This window comes from Blennius ocellaris (assembly GCF_963422515.1).
Source record: "Blennius ocellaris genome assembly, chromosome: 1".
Lineage (NCBI taxonomy): Eukaryota > Metazoa > Chordata > Actinopteri > Blenniiformes > Blenniidae > Blennius > Blennius ocellaris.
Window position 1 is genome coordinate 12120193 of NC_137650.1, and position 20382 is coordinate 12140574.

The 20382-nt window shown below is 44.3% G+C and overlaps 1 protein-coding gene across 1 annotated transcript in view; it reads right to left on the reverse strand.

The window, feature by feature from the left end:
• Nucleotides 1-1259: 1259 nt before the first annotated feature.
• Nucleotides 1260-20382, reverse strand: part of igf1rb (insulin-like growth factor 1b receptor) — a gene marked incomplete at its 5' end in the record, with an annotated part of 56902 nt that continues 37779 nt past the window's right edge. Inside the window, 18 exons of the mRNA XM_080498963.1 lie at nt 1260-2256; nt 3162-3296; nt 3450-3579; nt 4300-4462; nt 6544-6651; nt 6748-6977; nt 7071-7141; nt 7897-7996; nt 8077-8236; nt 9608-9741; nt 9882-10189; nt 12755-12962; nt 13048-13215; nt 15386-15621; nt 16489-16615; nt 16875-17083; nt 19600-19744; nt 20202-20338. Coding sequence (XP_080355089.1) covers nt 1701-2256; nt 3162-3296; nt 3450-3579; nt 4300-4462; nt 6544-6651; nt 6748-6977; nt 7071-7141; nt 7897-7996; nt 8077-8236; nt 9608-9741; nt 9882-10189; nt 12755-12962; nt 13048-13215; nt 15386-15621; nt 16489-16615; nt 16875-17083; nt 19600-19744; nt 20202-20338 — 3325 coding nt within the window. The 3' untranslated portion in view covers nt 1260-1700. The remainder of the gene's footprint in view (nt 2257-3161; nt 3297-3449; nt 3580-4299; nt 4463-6543; nt 6652-6747; nt 6978-7070; nt 7142-7896; nt 7997-8076; nt 8237-9607; nt 9742-9881; nt 10190-12754; nt 12963-13047; nt 13216-15385; nt 15622-16488; nt 16616-16874; nt 17084-19599; nt 19745-20201; nt 20339-20382) is intronic.

The window sequence follows — 20382 nt, forward strand, 5'->3', positions numbered from 1 at the left end:
GAACCAATAAATCAGTCGAGCATCAAGTTATCTCAAAGTGTACGGGCAAATTGTTCCACAGCTGAAAAAGAAAACGGGCAGATAAGAGTGAGATTGAATCAAAAACAAATTGATATTTTCTTTAAATTAACCGTCACTCCATGTTAGTAGTTTAACTAACCGCATTTTTTTTTTTTTTTTCTTTTTCCTCTCACATTGGTGCTTCAAAACCACAAAATCCGACCGTCCCCGGACGCCTTCTTGAATCAAAATGCGACGAACAAAACGTTTGAGTAAATAGTCGGAGGGACGTTCAGTTCAGACACGAGGTTTAACGCAGGCTGGACGCCTTCAGGTACGACAACACATACAAAACAAAACAACGCACACACAAAGGAAAGTAGAAAAGGATTTAACTTTTCTCCTTGACCTGAGATTTGTTTGAGAGCGAGAGAGAGAGAGAAAAGGAGAGGGAGGGAGAGAGAGAGAGAGAGAGAGAGAGAGGGGGGGGGGGGGGGGGGGAGTAACCGGTGTTTCAAAACACAAGGCAAAATTCTTGTACCTTTTATGCAAAAAACACAAACAAAACCAGCTCAGATACACTTTAACACAAAACAAGCATTTAAAAAAAAAAGAAAAAAAAAGACTGTAGTGGAAACGCTCGAAGATCCGACCTGAAGGAGTTTTTTATCTTTTCTCTTTTTAATATATAGATATCGACTATATTACACCCACAAGAGAAACAAGGAATAGCAGCTTCTTTCTGTACATGATGGATGTCTCCAACCGTAGAAAAGTTAGAAAAAGTGACACGAATGACTCGGTGTGTACATAAATGCTCCGCCCATAAGAGATGCTGTAAATGTTGGAGAGTAGTGGCTAGCCTAAAAAAAAAAAAAACCCAACCTGTTTGTATACAAGATGGTCTCTGATCAGTCTTCGCTTGGTGGAGGATTTGTTTTTTTTTGTTTTCTCTCTTTCTGCGTCTGTATTTGGCGAGTTATCAGAACAGCACTTTGTGAGAAGATGTGGCTCGATTTCGGGAAACGTGGAGTTTCCCCTCCGACCGCTGGACTGGAGGAAATGTCTGGGATTACAGGGCGAGAAGACCGCGGATGAGGAGATCTGACAAACAATTTTGGCAATAAATTTGGCAGTCGACCTTTCAACCCCCCCCTCCGGTTGGACGCTGACGAACCCAAGCCCCCCCCCCCCGAGGCCGTCCTGTCTGAAGTGCTTCTTCTTCATCAGATATGCTTCACCGTTCTCCCCTTAATACCCGCTCAAAGCGAACAAAACGCCAGTTGTCTGTAAAGGCCAACACTTTTTGTTTCCCCCCCTCCGACCCCCACCCCCTGGGGAACATGTAAAAAAAAAAGAGAGAGAAAAGTAAGAAACGTCAATTTTATAAAATAAGTTCAGCTGTGAGGAGAAAGCGAGAGCGAGAGGCCCCCTCCCATCATTTTATACCTTTTCCTTTCTTTCTTTCTTTTAAATTGCAGGGGGGTGATGCACTCGGCAGCCAGGGGGCAGCGTTGAGTCCGACGGCCAGCTGGTAGAAACCAAACTTGACCGGTGTGAGCGGCGTGTGGAGATACAGCAGAACCAGCCAATCAACCGTTTCCTCCGCGCTCCCGTCTGGCTTTGCTGTAATAAACCAAGAGAAGAAGGGAGGAGGAGGAGGAGGAGGAGGAGGAGGAGGAGGAGTGTTGGGGGTCCGATCAGCAGGCGGAGGACTGTGGGAGGGGCATGGTGCGCTCATTTTTACGTCCTCCGTTCATGTGTGCGTACGGCGGCAGTTCGTCCAGAGAAGGCCGCATGGGGCTGCCTGACCCCGCCCCCGACAGCCCATTGGCCGCCTGCTGCTGCGGCGGCGGCGGTGGCTGCTGCTGCTGCTGCTGGCCGGACGCCTGTTTGTCCATGGCGGCGCTGGAGGTGCAAGGCGAGGAGGGGGAGCCGGGGGCTAACGAGGGGCCCGGCGGCGCCTCTGACCTGGGGGAGGGGGGAGTCTGTTGGGGGGCGGCGGTCTGCTGGGACTGCGTGGGGGCCGGAGCCGGGTCCGCCGGGACATCGTCCATGTCGTCCAGCTTCTCCAGGTGGAGCGGGGGCGGCGGCTGCGGCGGTGGCGGGGCGGCGGCCGGCTTGTTGTCGGCGCTGTAGAAGAAACTGGCCTCTCTGAACGACGGCTCCAGCTCGTCCTTCACGCTGCCGATGATCTCCACAAAGGACGGGCGCATCTTAGGGTTGTACTGCCAACACATCCGCATCAGCTCAAACCTGCGCGCGCACACACACACACACACACACACACACACACACACACACACACACACACACACACACACACACACACACACACACACACACACACACACACACACACACACACACACACACACACACACACACACACACACACAATGAAACACCGCTTCACCGGGGGGGGGGGATGGTTGGTCACGTCCAAGTCTGGATCAACTGGACCCGATCAGATTTAACTTCATTATTTCAACGTGTGCATGTGATGGAAAAAAACAAAAACAAGGTTCAAACAGAGATTGTGTAAATATGGAGGAGAGAAAGAGCAGTTATTGGGAAAAACAACTCCCAAGGCATGAAAACATTACCATCATCTAATACGGCGATTATATTTACTGTAAGTCAAATCGTTGCTGCAGACCCTTATTTGGACGTACAAGTCAAAAAAAGAAAAAAGAAAAAACCCATCCGGTCATGTTGTGAATACGTTGCGTTTAGCCGAGTATATAAACGGTGTTGTTTTCAGTGGCAGCTGAGAGAACAAACAATCCCACCAACTTAACATTTGTTCTCCTCATGGCTTCACCTCATGCATTCTCATTGTTTTCTTTGGTGGCGAGAGTCGTTCGCCACGCTTTGCAGCGTGTGGATTCACGCCGAGGCTGTTGTGCGTTACGGAGCGACGGCGCCGGGAAAAGAGACCGACGGAGGATCCAATCAACTCTGTGGTTCAGAGACCTCGGCGGAGTGAATCATCACTCGTCACTTAGAACCCAGCAGCAAAGTGGAGGAATTATGCCTACCGACAGATGGTGGGTGTGTGTGTGTGTGTGTGTGTGTGTGTGTGTGTGTGTGTGTGTGTGTGTGTGTGTGTGTGTGTGTGTGTGTGTGTGTGTGTGTGTGTGTGTGTGTGTGTGTCTTACAGCATGTCGGGGCAGTTCTGCGGCTTCTCCAGCAGGCCTCCCTCCATGACAAAGCGGAGCACTTGCTCGTTGGACAGGCCTTGGTACGGCTGCTCTGCCAGGGTGGCGATCTCCCACAGCACGACCCCGAACGACCTGCGCGGCGGCGGTGACACACAACGCCGTTACCCAAATCCAAAACACACTCTCTGGCGGCGGTGCGGAGCAGCGAGACCCAGCCGACGTGTTGTTTGTTAGTGTGTGTTTGTTAGTGTGTGTTTGCTAGTGTGTGTTTGTGCGCCTCCTCACCAGACGTCTGAATTGGTGGTGAAGACTCCGTCCTTTAGAGACTCGGGCGACATCCAGCGCACCGGGAGCAAACCTTTGCCGCCTTTGCGGTAATAATCGGTCTCGTAGATGTCTCGCGTCATGCCGAAATCTGCCGAGAGGGACGGAAAGAGACTTTTCGAGTTAATAAAGCTGACAGTTGTGGCGGGGGTCAGGTACCGAGGGATCCGTTTCTTGTGAAGCTGCTATAGGTTAGAACTGAAATCCACTCCTCCTTTTGTAAATATCCACACCTTTATATGTCACCAGTGAAAGTTGGGGATGTGTCCCGTCAAGTCTGCAGCGAGTGGATTAATGTGCTGTCTGACTCCTCTCCTTTCCTCCATTACAACCAAAGACCAGCGACGCAGAAAATCTCTTTCTCTGTTTCAAGCTTCTTCCTTGTAAAAGAAGATTGTTCTCCCCCGTTGCCTTTGCTTGCTCATGTGGGGTTCTTGAGCTATTCTCTGTAAAGGTGCCATGACATGGGTATGTGGTATTTGAGGATTAAAAAAACAAAAACAATTGAGGGCCACGGGAAGAAAATCATTATTTCTTTTAGATTAAGTGTTTATGGCTACACTAACTTTAGGGTTAGATTTATTTAGAGGTTTAGTTAATATGAAGCAAGTAGCTGTGTGTGTAGTATCTACTGTAATACTTCTGTATATCTGTAAATCTCACGTGGAATGTCCTGAAAAGCAACGAGAGCAGCTCGGGTCTTCAGATGAAAGCATGTCGACGCTTGTCGTGCCTTCAGGGTCGTCCTCGCCTCTCTGGTAATTCACCAGCTACACATCTAGCCCGCTACGTCGCCCATAACCGACGTTACCTCCGATCTTCACGGTGAAGTCCTCGGCCACCATGCAGTTCCTGGCCGCCAGGTCTCTGTGCACGAACTTGTTGGCGTTGAGGTAAGCCATGCCGTCGGCGATCTGCCCCGCCATCTGCAGCATCTTCTTCAGGGGAGGGAGCGACAGGCTCGACCACTGCTGCTGAAAGACACGCAGACAAGGCGGGGGTAAAGCGACTCTAACCCCGCACCTAATCTGCACCCGTCCGTCTGCTGAGTGACTTGTTAATCGCACGAGAATCGCTCTCGTCCCCGAACCCCTTTCACTCCTCTCCTCGGAGGATTACCCAGGCGATTGTCTCGTCTCGGGAGCAGGATTAAGCAAACTCTCAAGAGCTGCACCGACTTGTTGTGAGCCTGGAGAACGTCAACCTTCTCTGGAGGCAAATCTGATCGCCTGTGCAGTCACAAACTTGACGGCTGCTTGTAAACACTGCTCACGTTTCGGTTCCAAAGAACTAAAATTCTGAAACAAGGAATCCAAATGACTTTAATTGTCATCGACGCTCTGAAGTCAGCTGTCAAGATAAGAGTGGGGAACTCAACAATAAACTAATGAGGATCATCACAGCATCTGACGTCAGTGTTAAACTTTTCTCCCAACGTGTAATCATTTCCATCAATTTGCTAAATTCAATTTGCAAATCTTGGGAGATAAAACCTATAATCCCGAACGAGGAAGGCCAGTTCCTTCCTGGAGGAACTGAAAACCTGATCAAATCTCTGAGGTTGTGGATATTTATCATGGCAAACAGTTTATGTTGCTGCTTCCCAAGCAACAGCTAAATCATCGCTCATGGTCAAAGAAGAGCGAGACGAGAGCGAGGAAATGGATTTTAACCCTTTATAGGCGACTCGTGAAATACATCGGAATATCCAAAAAGAAGCCATTTTTGGGTTCTTGAAGCTTTTTTCAGAATTTTTTTTTCAATTTGGTGAGTTAAATCAATGCCTTGATATGTTATTTTAATATAAAAATTAAAAATAAAATCGATTACAAGGTGCAAAACTGATCAAAATCACATGTTTCTATTGAGTCCTATACTGTGTTATTTGCACCAAAAGAGCCTAAATACGACTTACTAGATACACTGGGTGTAAATAAAAAAAAAAAAGTATAGTTACTTGTACTCAACAGGAAGAATGCAGATGTTATTAAATATGGACACTTGGTCATCAAAACATCTGTGCAATAAGTCAAGTCACAACAACTCACTGTGCTGTAAAATTAGATTACATTTTTATGACTAGAATCTATATTTACTGTGATTTTCATTACTCCGACTGTGGCATGTCCGTAAATTAATATAAGCCTCTCACTTTGGAACATTCCTGATTCCTGATAATGATACATGTATATATGTACTTGGTTTAAAACAGAGCAGTTTATATTTTTCCTAGTCTTTCTTTTCTGCCCTTCACTCATTTAGCTGTTTTGGACGGTAGATTCATTTAATTTTATATATGAATAATTTCACTTTGTGAGGATATAAGATATTTCTTATATCGTCTCTCATGATTGGATGTTCATGTACAATAAGAAATACTGTAACACGGTGACTATGACGAACACACTTTGGTCAGGACAAAGTGCACTTGATCTATTCAAATAGTCTACATCAGGGGTGTCAAACTCGAGGCTCGTGGGCCAAAACAGTCCGACAAGAGGCTCCAATCCAGCCGCCAAACCACCAAGCAAATTGTAAACATTTCTAATATCAATTTAGAAAAAAAAACAACAAAAAACAACATTTATCAAGAGACCCAAGCTGAGATATTGGTGATGCTGCCATGAAAGATGACCTGATTTCCATCATACGAGCCTCAAAGTCATGCTGTCAGGACGAGTGTGTAAAAACACCCATAATGCAATAGTTATAAACATTTTTGGGGGGACTTTGGCTTGTATTTCGCACCAGAAGGTTGCATTAAAATGTTGAGACTGTTGGGATTGTGAAAAAAACAAGACATTTTAATCACGTACATTCTGGCCGACAACAAAGGAAAAGTTTAAAGTTTAAATTTAAGCTTATTATAGCACTATGTTATCGGTTGTTGCTCCTGAACTGAAATGTGTTCAACACCCCTGGATTACACAGAATGTCCCTAAACTGGACAAGACTTAGGTTTGATGCAGGTTTTGTTCTTCTAACAGAAACGAGAACAAACCAAAGCGGCAGCATACTTATTAACACCGTCCTCCCAAATCATTTGTAAAGTTACCTCCTTCGGTCGCAGAGAGCGCAAGTAACTCTTCAAGTCTCCTCTGGTCATCAGCTCCATGATGACCAGAGTGGGCTGGCCCTGAGAGACCACTCCCAGGAGGCGGACCTGCAACAAGCGGAGGATTCAGTTCGATGACCTCTCGTCTGGCTCGCGCGACTTTCTGTCAGTGATCTGTGTGTGTGTGTGTGTGTGTGTTCGTACCACGTGGTGACAGTTGAACTCCTTCATGACGGAGGCTTCGTTGAGGAACTCGATGCGCTCCCTCATGCTGGCCGACTCATTGACGGTCTTGATGGCGACGTGCGTCTCCGGTTCGTCTTTGACCACGCCCTTGGCCAGGCCCTCGTACACCATTCCAAAGGAGCCCTGCCCCAGCTCGCGGTTCAGGACGATCTTCTCCCGCGCCACCTCCCACTCGTCTGGGACGTACACTGCACGGAGAACAAACGCCCCTTGTGTCAGCACACCCCGCTGCACCTGCACGTCTGCTTTCAAGGCTTCAGTTCTCATGGAGTCTCACTCACTTTCTGCTGCGCTGAAGTACTCCGGATTGACGGACGCGTAGAGGACGCCGTTTCCCAGCCGGTCACTGTTCCTGCACCGGCGCAAACAGAAGTGTTGAACTTTCACATACAAAAGACTGAACAGCGTTCTGTATAGTCGTGCTCATTACACTTTTAGCTCCCTAAGAATTCTGGAAAAGTGAAATATAAAAGATGCAGCTATAATAACTCATAACTCATAACTCATTGAACCACACTTTAGGCGAGATATCTTTCATGAAGTATTTGATATTAAATACATGTGTTTTTCATCTTTTTTCTACGAAAGGGTAGATATTTATCACCTCGAATGATAGTTACAGTTGATTTTGTGTAGTCACCACACTGCCATTATTACCTTGTATAACATGAAGAGCTAATCCAGATCGAAGTCTCAGGTGGTTCTGTAATTTTAGTTTTGTTGGCAAACTCAGGAAGTAAGTCATTAGTTAACTTTTAGCATCTTGTGAATTAGCAGTAAAGTCAGATAGAAAACAAAGGAAGTCAGGTTTACTAACACGAGTTTCTGCTGGTGCTCATTTAGATGAGATAAACTGATCGCACGTGATAGTTCCTTTTAATTTGCCCTGAAATTCCGGGGAAACAACATTTTGCAGATGTGATGTACAATGTACAATTAAAGCCATTATTCCAGGCCTTCCTGACTTTTCACAGATCACAAGATTGCCGACTAGAAAGCAAAAATCCTCAAAGACGCTCAGTCACAGAAAATGTTCCTGAGGATCTGAAATGTCCATGTGTCTTTCAGACTATCTAAATTCCTACTATTTGAGTGCTGTGTGCGCACCTTTTCCTGTTGAGGACGACCAGCATGGCAGCCAGGATGCAGATGAGGATGACGATGGCGATGGGAATGAAGATCATGGCATAGAGGACGTTTTCATATTCTGTTGGGTTAAAGTCTTCGATTAGACCAGCAGACACATCAAATAAGGAAACGCGCGTCATGTAATTGTATTTTTCTTACGTTTGGCCACATAGAGATCTACGGTGTGGGTCCAGGAGCCGTTGCCGGCCAGCGACGTGGCTCTCACTCTGACCGAGTAGTTTCCTGGACTCAGGTTGGACAGCCGAACGCCGCGCTGGCCTCGGTACGTTTGACCAGATACGCACTCGTGCTTCTCCGTCTGTCACACACAGAGACCTCAGTGTGGACAACGTTTCACCGAAAATCAAACGGCCAAGATTTTTCAGTCACACTGCATCAGTAAAGCTCCACAGCAGACATGGGAGACGAGTGTCTCGGGGGACAAATGTGACCACGCCCCCTTTTGTGCAGCTCATGATCATTTTCCAAAAATGGTAATTAACACAGAAGTTCAGTGAAACGCTATTTGAACACGATATCTGTTGTCATTTACTTAAATATTGTGACAATGAATGCACTCTAAGCAACTGCATGCATTTTGATTCATTAAATGAAATTTACAAGCATTCATTTGGATCTGTACATTAAATTAGTGCTTCTACTCGTCATACAAAGGCTCTCGACGGATGCTCTTTCAGTCCATTTCTCATCTACCATGCCTGAACCCTTCAAGCTCAAACAGAAATTCTGATCATGTCTGGATAAAGAGGCAACTGATCATTAAACAAGTCTTCAACTGCTAAGAAACTAGGATTTTCTAGCATTTCTAATGTTTTAATTTCATTCACACCGTCTTCCTTTAAGGTGAATATTTCTGCTTTACATCCTTTGCATGATCAGACCATTAGTTTCAATATTATAATTAAAAAGACTGATTTGGCATGAAGTTTGGTATTTTACATTTTATCTGAATATTCCACCAGTAACAGAACAAAACATTCCAAAGAGGCACTAAAACATACTCGTGTCGTCCATGGACACTGGCCTGTATTCTAACAGTTTTCTTTATGAAAACTTTCTGTAAAATAATGAAGGAAAACATTTTAATCGACTGTTACACCATTTAGCATACTTGTAGGCAATCAAGCTCTCAATCAGCTTTCAACAGTTTAAAATCCAAAGTCCCACCAAAGCTGCAGGGTAAAGTCTTAAAATGACGAATAAAATGTGCATTAGTGCATTAAAGTCTGTGTGTTTACCCTGCGCTCGACGTAATCTGCCTTCACTTATAATCAACAGGGATCGTCCGTCACATACTTTAGTATATTATATTATATTACTACATCAGTCTCGGAGATAAACATGGACTTTTGGACAATGACTATACTGATTACTACTCTTATGTTCTGATACTTCATTCACTCTCCATTTCTATGATCATCATTACTCTTGGAGGTGCTGTGAAATATTTATTCCCAGAAAAATAATGTTAAAATGGAAAAACTTTGCGTGACTTTCAAAAAAAAAAAAAAAAGCAGCCGATTAAGTTATCGATCTGTATGGTGCACATACAGATCGGCTGGATGAGGCTGATTTCACTCCCTAAAAGTCCAGGAAAGGACAAGTAAGTTCCTGTGAATATGTTCTTGATGTATTTCTGTTTCCAGTTCTCATCGTCAGAGCAGCTCACCTCGGCAGCCAGTTTGAACTTGATCTCGTACATGAGGATGAGTCCGTTGGGGTGCGCCGGCTCCGGCCAGCGCAGAAACACCCAGTCCTCGTGGCCCTCCCAGGTCACCTTGCCCGGGATGTCGTCGGCCTTTTCTGGAGAATCACAGATACAATATGTTAACGGGGTTGGAGAAGAGGGGCAAAAAAACAACCAAATCCCATCAGTGTTTTCTCCTTTGGCTTCAGTAGTCTTAGGGGAGATCTGATTACATGGCTTAAAGTGCCTCTCTGACCTGCAGGCTTGGTTCTGGAGAAGACGAACTCCGCTGCGCTGCACCGCTGCACCTGTCGGTTGCAGGCGTGGATGTCGATGCGGTAAACGGTGAACGGCTGCAGGCCGGAGATCTGCAGCTCGCGCTCCGTCACCGCCTGCTCCACGAACTCGAACTCCCGCTCTGCCTGCTCTGGCTCGGTGACGCCGCTGTTGTTACCGGCCGCCTGGACCGGAGGGACCGCGCTGCTGTTGATGTGCAGCCGATTGCGGCGGGCGAAAGTGGCGTTGGCGATGCCGAAGAGGTCTCGACGCCGACGGTCCGGCGGCCTGGAGGGATGGCGAGGGAAGGGATTGGGGGGGGGTGAATGGCGGAGTTCAGGTAGTAAACTGTATTAAAACCATAGAAATGGTCACTGGGAACATTCTTTGCTCAACTCAAAAGTGTTTGAGGCCATTTTTAATGCTGCTTGGCCTCCATACAGGCAGCGGGGACAAAGCCTGGCCGACACATTCTAAACAATCGCTGAGTTCACGTTGATTAATCACGCGATAGAGCAAAGCCGCCACGAGCACCCCAGATTACCAAGTTTCTTCTTGTGATTTATTGAAAGCTCCATAGTGGATCTGGAGTGGCCACTCTGTCAGCCACATGCACCACGTTGTGTTTCATCCAGGACAATGTGCGGACCTGAAGAAGACTTTTGACATTTTTCTCTGAATTCAATTTCACTTTCGAGCAAACAAGCGACATTTTCCTTTCATATTGTGATCATCAGACAGCTCTAAACAAAAGGACAGAATACACATATGAACCATATTAGAAGAAATACAGTGGAGTTCATCCATCCCTTTATTCTGCACCTGCAAAACAGACTGGGGACTAATTAATACCTGACCTGGACTGAGCCGAGCATGTGTGTGTGTGAGTAGGGAAGACGAAGAAAGACGTCTGAAGTTTGACCGCAGCAGTTTGACTCGCGAAATCACACTGAAGCCAAAAACATGATTTGTGAAATGCCCCGCTATCAAGATCCTCCAGTCACTTCAAAAGGTCTCTTATCGATTCAGAATGCGCTAGGGAGAGTAATGACAGGATCTCGCACGAGAGATTTCATCTCTCCAGTAATGGTTTCTCTTCCCTGAGAAATCTACAATACAATTTAGAAGTTATAAAACTCTTAACAACCAGGCTCCATCATATCTTAAAGAGCTGTTCGTCCCATATTAACGCAACACTTTGCTCTGCGACTGCTGCTTACAGGAGGTTCCTAGGTTTTCATTTTATTTCCATCTGCTATGCAGATGACCGTGAAGGTAAGGTTGCCCGTGCTCTGGATTAACAAAAAGAGCAGAAGGAAATGTTACAGAGGCTCCAGAAATAGATCTGTGCTAAATCAAATGCAAGTTAGAGGACACAGTGTGAAAGCACAGAGCATGACCTACACCTGCTCGTGTGACAATTGCAATGTAAAAAAGAAGAAAAGACAACTGCGATTATTAAATGTAAGTTGAATGTGAAGTGGTAGTGTTAATTCAAGTCTGCACACCCGCCACCAGACACTCTGATCAAAGGGCCACGCAATGAACTCTATAAAACAAATACACTTGTTGTCATTCGTAGGGAAAGGTGGCTTTCCTGTAAATGTAAAAGCATCGGGCACATTTTTAAAGGAAGACAAAAAAACAAACTCTGTTTGCTTTAATAATATTATTATCATTATTGATTTTATATGAGGCTGTAATAAACTTCTCTCTATAGTAAATATATGAATGTATACATGTATTCTCTCAAAAGGCAACTTGAGGTTAGTATAAGGTCAGAAAAGGAAGCAGTACAAACTATTGTGTTCAATTAGGACAATGTGGGGGTCTGCGTGACGTGGCCCCATCCCACGTTCTAACACAAAGAGAAAAGTTCAAGCTTTTTGCAGACAAATGCCCGTTTTCTGACCTGAACTGTCGAGATCAGGATTCTGCAACCTGTGGCTCTTTATTTCCTCTGCATTGGCTCAAAAAATTAGATATTGAAAAAACCTTCATCCGATTATCATTTTTTACGTTTGATTTGCATACCTGGCTTATTTAAACAAAAAGAGTCTCCACGATAGAATGGTTAAAAGGGCTCAAATTGCGACTTAAAAAAAGCTACAAATTACTTGAGACCAGGAAATTTTTTTTAGGATTGGCTTTGAAAAAAACAACCAAAAAAACAATGGCGCAAAAACGGGTCCTACAGTCAGAATGACTAAAATGGCATGAACATGACTACATGAGTACAAACAATGGTCAAAACTCAAAATGGCTCAAAAACCAAACTCAGTAGAAAAATTGTTCCCTTTTTACAATTTGATGTAATAATAATGCGAATGTGATAAAGAGCATTCATCCATCCATCCATCCATCCATCCGTTTGTCTTTTAAATGAATAACTAGGCAGACTTAAGATAATATGCAAAGAAGGTAATTTGGGGCATGATATGGACCATGTTCTGGATTTGGAGGAAACTTTGACTTTCAATATTAGATGAAATGTATGAATATATTTTGAAAACCGTATTCGGAGTCAGAATATGAATATTCACATGCAGGAGGGGACAGCTGGGAGTTGTCTTGTCAAGCAGAGGCATGCACTCTCCGAGTGCCTTCTCTTTGCATCTGGATCTCATGTGTTAATACCAATAATATGTTATCATTTCACTATGTGCAGCTTGCCGGCACATTATTTGTTCATTTTGATGGCTGATGGTCACTGGATGTAAATTTGTAAATTTGATATTCTGGAGGTGTTCAGGTGAAGTTTCTGGTCTCTGTTGAAATGACATGTTGACATATTCTGAAACATGTACATAGAAAAGCGCTTCACACAGTGACCTGTATTGATCGGTAGATTACCTTGGTGTGAAAATCGAGTTGTGCAAGAAGTTTTCAAAGACTTTTCTGTAGGAAGCGTCAGCAGCTTCAGCCTCCAGGTCCTCCACTGATTTGGGGCAGGGGCAGCAGGGGCCTTTATCTGGCCCGTCAGGATCCGGCTTGGTGGGTTTGGTGTCCTCTTCTTGGTCTCCTACCTCGATGGCAGCGATCCGAATGGGGATCTTCAGCTCTGATGGAGAACAATATTAAATGAGATCCACGGCCGTTTCAAAGCTGTGTGTGGAGGGGAAGTTTCACTTTCTGTGTGTGTGTACCTTTGGAGCAGTAGTTGTGCTGATAGAGCTCGCGGTCTTCGGCTTGCTGCTGCCATCTGACTAAGTAGTACGTCTGGTTCCCATTCGCCGAGATCGGGGGCGACCAGCGTACCACCAGCTGCGTAGAGGAGTTGGAGTACGCCCGTACGTCCTGAGGCATGGAGGGTGCTGAGAGGAACACAGAAAGAGTCAAACTCTTTGAACGTATGGGAAACTTCTTGCTCCTTCCGGCTGCGAAGCGCCCACCGCCAGGGCAGATGTGATTCCCTTACATCACGGCACTGCAATGTCTTTATACCGCAGCTGGTTTTATTTAAAGCAGTCTCCCATTTCATCTAATTACATTACAGTTTCTGTAAATCCCTTTTTCTCAATCTCTTTGAGTTGCAGCTGTGTTTATTTCAAACGTTCCTCCCCTCCTTCTCCACGCAGTATGTTTGGACAACGTCCAGGAATGCTATCGCAATGCCATCGAGAAACTTGGGGAAACGAGAAGCAGCACAAAACACAATTGAACAAATGTTTCAGGATGTCTCTGAATCTGGTGTTCAGCTCAATAACACTGATCAGAAAGACTAATAGGAAGTTCCAATCTCTCCACTAGAAACAGCCCCACCACAGAAGAGCTATTTAAAAAAAAAAAAAAAAAAAAAAAGAAGAAGAAGACGACGACGACGACGCAGTGTCCAACTCAGGCCAGCAGGGGTCAGTTAGAATACAGCCCACCTGAGAAAGAGGCCCTGCTCTGGTGAGGATGCAGCACTCCCCAGAGGGAATGTTTGGGCGCTGATGTTATTATGAAAGCAAGTTAGACAACACAGACAAAACTGTGTGTGATGTTTATAATCCTCCCAGCAAAAAAACTGGACAAAATCAAAAATATATTGTCTTCTTAGAAGCTTTGTTTAGAGAGTGATGGCTGTAAGGTTAGAGAAGCGAACGTGGGATCTGAAAGTTGACAGGTTTGAATACCACCGCAGACGGATGACGACTGTGGGTCTCCACCACCTGGACCCGGCACCGTGGCAACATTATGTGATATAAAATTTGATATTGTGAAATTTAGGGGGGGACAAAAAGCATTTTGCTGCTGTGATTTCCCAAATTTATGAATGCGCTCAGGGTGACTGGCACTCTGTTAATAGAATGGTCTTCCCTCAACTAGAAGTGTCCTTGAGCAAGACGCTGAACCCTGATTTGTTCCCATGGATGGATTTCACAGATAAAGCAATTATTTTGATCTGTGCATGAATTTCACTAAATTATGAAAATATGGACATCCGAAAAAGCTTGGAGATTATCGTGTTGTACCCTGTGAGTACTGAGCCGCATGTAAAACCACCTGCATGACTGTCCAGTAGTTGATTCTTTGGTTTTCTTACAAGTATGGATAGTGTGGCTGATTGTTTAAAGTTGCTTTATTTTAGTTTTGCTTTTATTTATAGCAGTTTATTCCTGGTATCATGTTGGTGAGAAGGTGAGTATAATAGAATAAGTTTGCATAATCTAGCATTTGACCCGTTAACAACTTTATACATAAGCATTTGAGTTTGGCATCGACCATGAAATGGTTCTTATAGCTTTCTTTAGTAGTTTCAGAAGTTTTGTAGTGTAAATATAGTATGTATTGTTAGATAAAGTTACAATAATTCAAGTGAGGCTCAAACAGAAATCTGTACAATGATAAGAGTGCATCTATTGGGACTAACTGTTTTTTGAATAATAGGTCTACAATTTTAGACAACTAGTTTTTAACTAGTTCTATAATATAGTTTATAACATGCATGAATTCATCTATATCAGTTCCGAAAAACTTTTTTAATATGTATACCATCTATTTTTATATTCATGACCTGGTCACTGTACTTTGTCACCGACTGTTTGAGCAGAAAATAATATAAAAGATCCTGCTAATATTTAATTATAACTTATTACATTTAAACCAAATATTTACCTTAACAAGGAGCTTTTCAAGCTGATCCATGTGCTTATGTGACAAACAAATGTGTCATTTGCAAAGAGTATTTCATGAATATCACTAGAACAATGTACAAAGTCATTAAGATAAACAATAAACAAAAGGTCCCAGAAGAGATCCTTGGAGAAGACCAAATTCTAGGTTTTCCTTTTTAGAATTGACACCACTAATATTCACATATAGCCCTTGAACCACGATATATATACATATATGATTTTCATCTCAAATGAAGGAATGTCCTCAAGTTTTTCTCCAATAGACAGTCAGTGTTGATGAAAATGGCTTTACACATACATTAATTTTTATTATTAGACCCTTAATCAATCAACAATTAAAAATGTAGTAATGGACCTCACTGACCTGAGGGGCTGGTGCGGATGTAGACCACCTTGCTCTTTGCACCCGGCATGTGTTTGTCCTCCACTATGAGCGTGATGGCTTTAACGAAGACGGCGTACTGCGTCCACGGCTTCAGGTTGGACAGCAAGACTCCGGGGTCCGAGTCCTTCTCCGGCCGCAGCTCCACATCCACCATGTTCCAGCTGTTGGAGCCGCAGCCGTCCTGCCCCTCGAACTCTGTGATGTTCTGGAAAGGTCTGGAAGGAAGAGAGGTGGCGGCTAATCACTGAACTGTCGGCGTATATGAAAACACGTCACAAATAGCTGAAACCCCCCCCCCCCCCCCCCGCTAAATACCACACAAAAAAATATCACTGTAAATAATAACCTAGAAATGGGCGAGAAACAAAGTGTGGATTATCACAACCATAGTGGTTTATTTTTCTTAGCGTGCAAATCAAAACAGCCATTGTTCCCATTCAAATCTTCATTTATTTGCTGAGCATCAAATTTAAACATTCATACGTGACATTTCCAAACATAAGACCAAATTGAAGACACCAACTAGATAAAAATGTAGATTTAGTCTTTTACACGCACTTGTAGTATGTGTAGTTTTCAGGGCTAAAAATTTACTTTTAAACTGCACAGTAACCCCCTTAACAACAGATGTCAATTCATGTCTTACAACTACAACTTTAACTGTGCATAGAAAAGTAGGGAGTGAAAACTTTTCCTCATATTTGGATAATAGGATTTCTTTGCTTTCCTCAGCTTAGGGCATTCACTTGTTTCTTTGCACTTTGTAACTCTGTTACCAATGCATTACAAATTGTAATAGGCTCAGCTCTTTGGCTGGAAAACGGAAATCTAATGTCCCATCGTAGCGGTGATGAGTGCGACATGCAAAAACTGTGCTGTATAAACAGTACTTCAGATATATTCTCACTCATCCCATGACGAGTACGCATAGTTGCCTCTGTTTAGAACAGTGCTTTTGAAATGTATTTAACAACTGAAAGCCCAGCCGGCTTTACTAAGAGAGTGACTTCGGAGTTTCACGGTGCGTTTCTGTTCTCTCAAATTGTTGAATTGAAACTATTTCGGTCGGTAGGAAAACTTACGCCTCCTTATAGTAGACGATGAAGCTGATGAGGTCTCTGTAGTCGGGAGGCCGGTAGCGTTGCCATGTCAGCTTGATCCTGGTGCTGGAGGTGCTGTTGGACTTGAACTTCAGGATGGTGCTCTCACCTGTGGGGGCAGCAGCGAGTCACAACCCGGCACGTTGTAAAGCACTCCAACATGTGTGCGTGTGAAACCGTGTGGAACCGAGTCCCGTCTGACGGGGCTGATGCGGTAAACGCTGACATGTGGTGCAGAACAAGCACGCAGCTCACGGGAGGTGTCTGCAAACTGCGGCTTAAACTACACCGGCTCCCGCGCAGCCACTGAATGCAACAATTTAAATTCTTGTGGCTTCGGGCCCTGGAGGGCTGAATTTGACCCTTACAGCTGGCTCTGTCGCCGTTGTTCCGGAAATCGCTCTCATCAAAGCGGCCCTGGATGCCCGTCTTGTCCCACATGTTGCGTATCTCGGACATGCAGAGCTTGGGGTTGGCCCTGAAGAACAGCTTTCCCGTCCGGATGGTGAGGTTGTGCTGCTTCCAGTCCCACAGGTACTGCAGCTGCTGGTTGTCGAAGGCTGAGAAGGCGTACATGCTGGAGGGCAGAAAGAAAAGAGGACGGGTGAACCGTGATCAATAACGACACATTCTGTAATGCATGATTGTCTCGAGTCGTACTAAATTGTGTGTATAGTCATTTGTAATGGGATTTGAACCAATTTTCCGACAGGAAGACTTTGCCTTTTGTTCTCAAATTGAGAAATGACTCAATCTTTACTTAAGATGTTTAAAAAAAAAAAAAAAAAAACTATCGTAAAGTAAAAGTAGTAACTCAACTTCTTCAAATACAGGTTTTATACTTCAGTACAAATATGAAAAAAAAAAAAACATTAGCCGGCTTTAGTAACTGCACTGAAACATAATGCGCTTTTAAGACTCAAACCTTTTTTTTTCCCTGATGTTCCATCTCAAATGCAAACACATTACAACTACTGTTGTTGTAATACACAAAAGTGACCATGGATACGCCAGCCTATTCGTTAGTTGCGACATTGATCGGGATTCAGCTTGTATCGTCATTCTTAGTCAAGACAAACACGAGCATTCAGAGCGCACATACAATGACAATTTCCCTCTCACAGGTGGCCGTTTCCCATCTATAGGACATGTGCACACTTGTATTTTGAGATTATACAATGGATCTCCACACTTTAAGGATTTACTATCGGTATTAGCAGAACAGGTTTTTCATAATCTAATTTCTTCTGCCTCTGCACTTTGAGCAACCAATAGAACTTGAGAAATCTAAATAAAAATCAATGTAGTATTTCTGTTACATTAAAAGCTGGAGCTTTCCTCTTGACCCAAGATATGATTCAGATCACACGTACAATTAAATCCGTTCTTTCGTTGAGTGTTGGCCTTTTATTCCGACACAATTTTGGCACGTTTTTGAGTTATCCTGTTAACACTCACACACCAAAAGCAATGAAAACATACAGCACTTACAATCTAAAGACCCAGAAGTGACTGACCAAATAAAATGAAGCTGTGGATTTTTATCGGCTGCCTGATTTTTAATGAGCCGGTTAGACAGCAGAGGAAGAAAATCACCTGGCAAATCCGATTAACTAGTCTTTCTTTTTGTGCTGGAGGGGAGTTTTTTTTTTTTTTTTTTTACTTTGTTATGAGTCACTGAGTAACACCCAGACATCAAGGAATGAGTGTAATGTTGGCCCTGGGACAGAAGGATTCCTGTGAACTCAAAACACAAACACACCAAGGAGGAGGGACGAGTGAAGGCCTTTCACTGACCCTCACGCAACCTTTTCAGGGTCTGCAGGAGGCTGCGATGCGTTCAAGGTCCCCAAAAGGAGGAGACGCATCCCGTTTGCTTCTCTCGGTGAAAAACAAGATAACCAAAGAGATTTCCCTTCTTTCATTGCGGCCAAATATTAACGAATGACAGACGGTGTCCCCTCTTTTATTGAGGCAACACGATACTTATTACCTTTGACAGCCTTTGTCAAATTAACCATCATGACTTGGAAAAACCCACCGCAGTCTGATTTGTCCCAGAGGTACCCGGGTTTGAGGGAAAGAGAGCAATCTACCGGCACACTGCTGAAGCATGTCGTAGTAGATGGACACAGACGTAAACAGAGCTTTATTTTTGTCTCCGATCCGGCTGATTGAGTCGGGATCGGATCGTTGCGTCTGTACAAAAAAAAAAACGAGTTTCCAGTCTGCGGAGCATGTCAAAACACTTTCCTTCTCTCGCTCTCCCTTGCAAGACATCATGACCATTACCTTGTGACAACACAGTCACTGCACAATATCGCCATGACAACCCCGGGAACAGCGAACACACCAAGGATAAACAGACACAATAATCCACCCCAGAGTGTCGCAACAAGCAGGGGCGATTACTGTTTAGACAAGTGGAGAGCAGAAGTAGAGAGAAAGAGAGCTGGACTGTAAAAGTAACTTGGACTTCATGACACTAAACACTGGAATCAAAAAGTTTAAAAAATCTGCTAAATCAGCAACTTTTTGTCGCATGTCATTGCTCGCTTTCCTTGACTGATGGAGCTTCCCAAATTTCATGGAATAATAAGTAAAATTTGTGTATAGCAAACAGCTTCGCTTTAGTTTCAGCAAGTTCTTCTATAACGTTTGCCGTGTATTTCTTCTGTGGCGTACGCAGTAACGTCATCTCTTTACATTCACTGTCGGCCCTCTTTCCACCACTTTGTTTTCTATAACTTTAGCTATTAAATCACAGTCTTTCTAAAACACTCACGGTTAGTGTTCTTTCTACACGTTCAGCCATGTTTCTGTAACTTGAGCTGTCCACTCTGGAGTCTTTGTGACTCGCTGTGTTGTATTTGCATCCCTTCCAACTGTGCCGTCAGTCAGTCTTGTATGACTTTACGTCTCTGCTCTATGACTTCAGCCCTGCTGTTTGCCATCTTTTTGGTGAGGAGTGCAGAGTAAGTTACCTATTCAATGCAGCAACTACACAGCTCAAGTACACTGCGATTATTCTGGATGTTAGCTTGAAATGTTTGCACTGGTGGTGATATTGTGTGTGTATTCGAGAGCTCTCACTCGTCCTGGAGGTTCTCTCCATCGATGTATCTCAGACTCCGGAGGAAGGCCAGGGAGCTCAACGTGTGCGAGTGTGTGATCCGCACGTGACCCGTCACCTTCTGGATGAGACCTGTGAAACTCTCCAGCTCTGCCACCATGTTGTCTGCACACACACGAACACACACACACACAGATTGAATATTTTCTCGGACTATATCTTTTTTTATCCACTGTGAGAAAAGTAGCAACACTCGTTCCTGAAGTAGGAAACTTATTTAATGGTTACTTGCTTTTTTGCCTGGGAAACTTTAGTTCCCTAAACCATTCTGTGTATAGCTAAATTCCAGCGTTGACTAATCCTTGCGGCTTTCACCTGAGTCGTTACAATTAATCATTTCAAGAATGTATTTTTCCTTTAATGTTATAAAAAATCCTGGAGTCGGAGCATTCCCTGCTGGCATGTGGAGAAAATCTGCACCAACTCCTTGGGAGTGTGGCTGTAACAGTATGTACCAACAGATCTTCATGATTCTCTCCAGCAGCAGAGGCTCCTCAGCCCTCCCTCGTGCAGGGAAGTGAGCATTAAGAGGAGTGTTGCTGTGGCTCTCTGCAGTACTCACGGCCTCTGCGGATGTTGATGTGCAGGTTGCCTTTGATAACAGTGCAGCCTTTGAGAGACTGAGCGGCGTCCATGGAGTCGATGACCTTCTCCTCGCACACTTTATCACACAGGCCATCGCAGGCAGTGCAGAACATACTGGAGACAGACCCACAAGGACGGGGACAGAAAACCAAACGTGT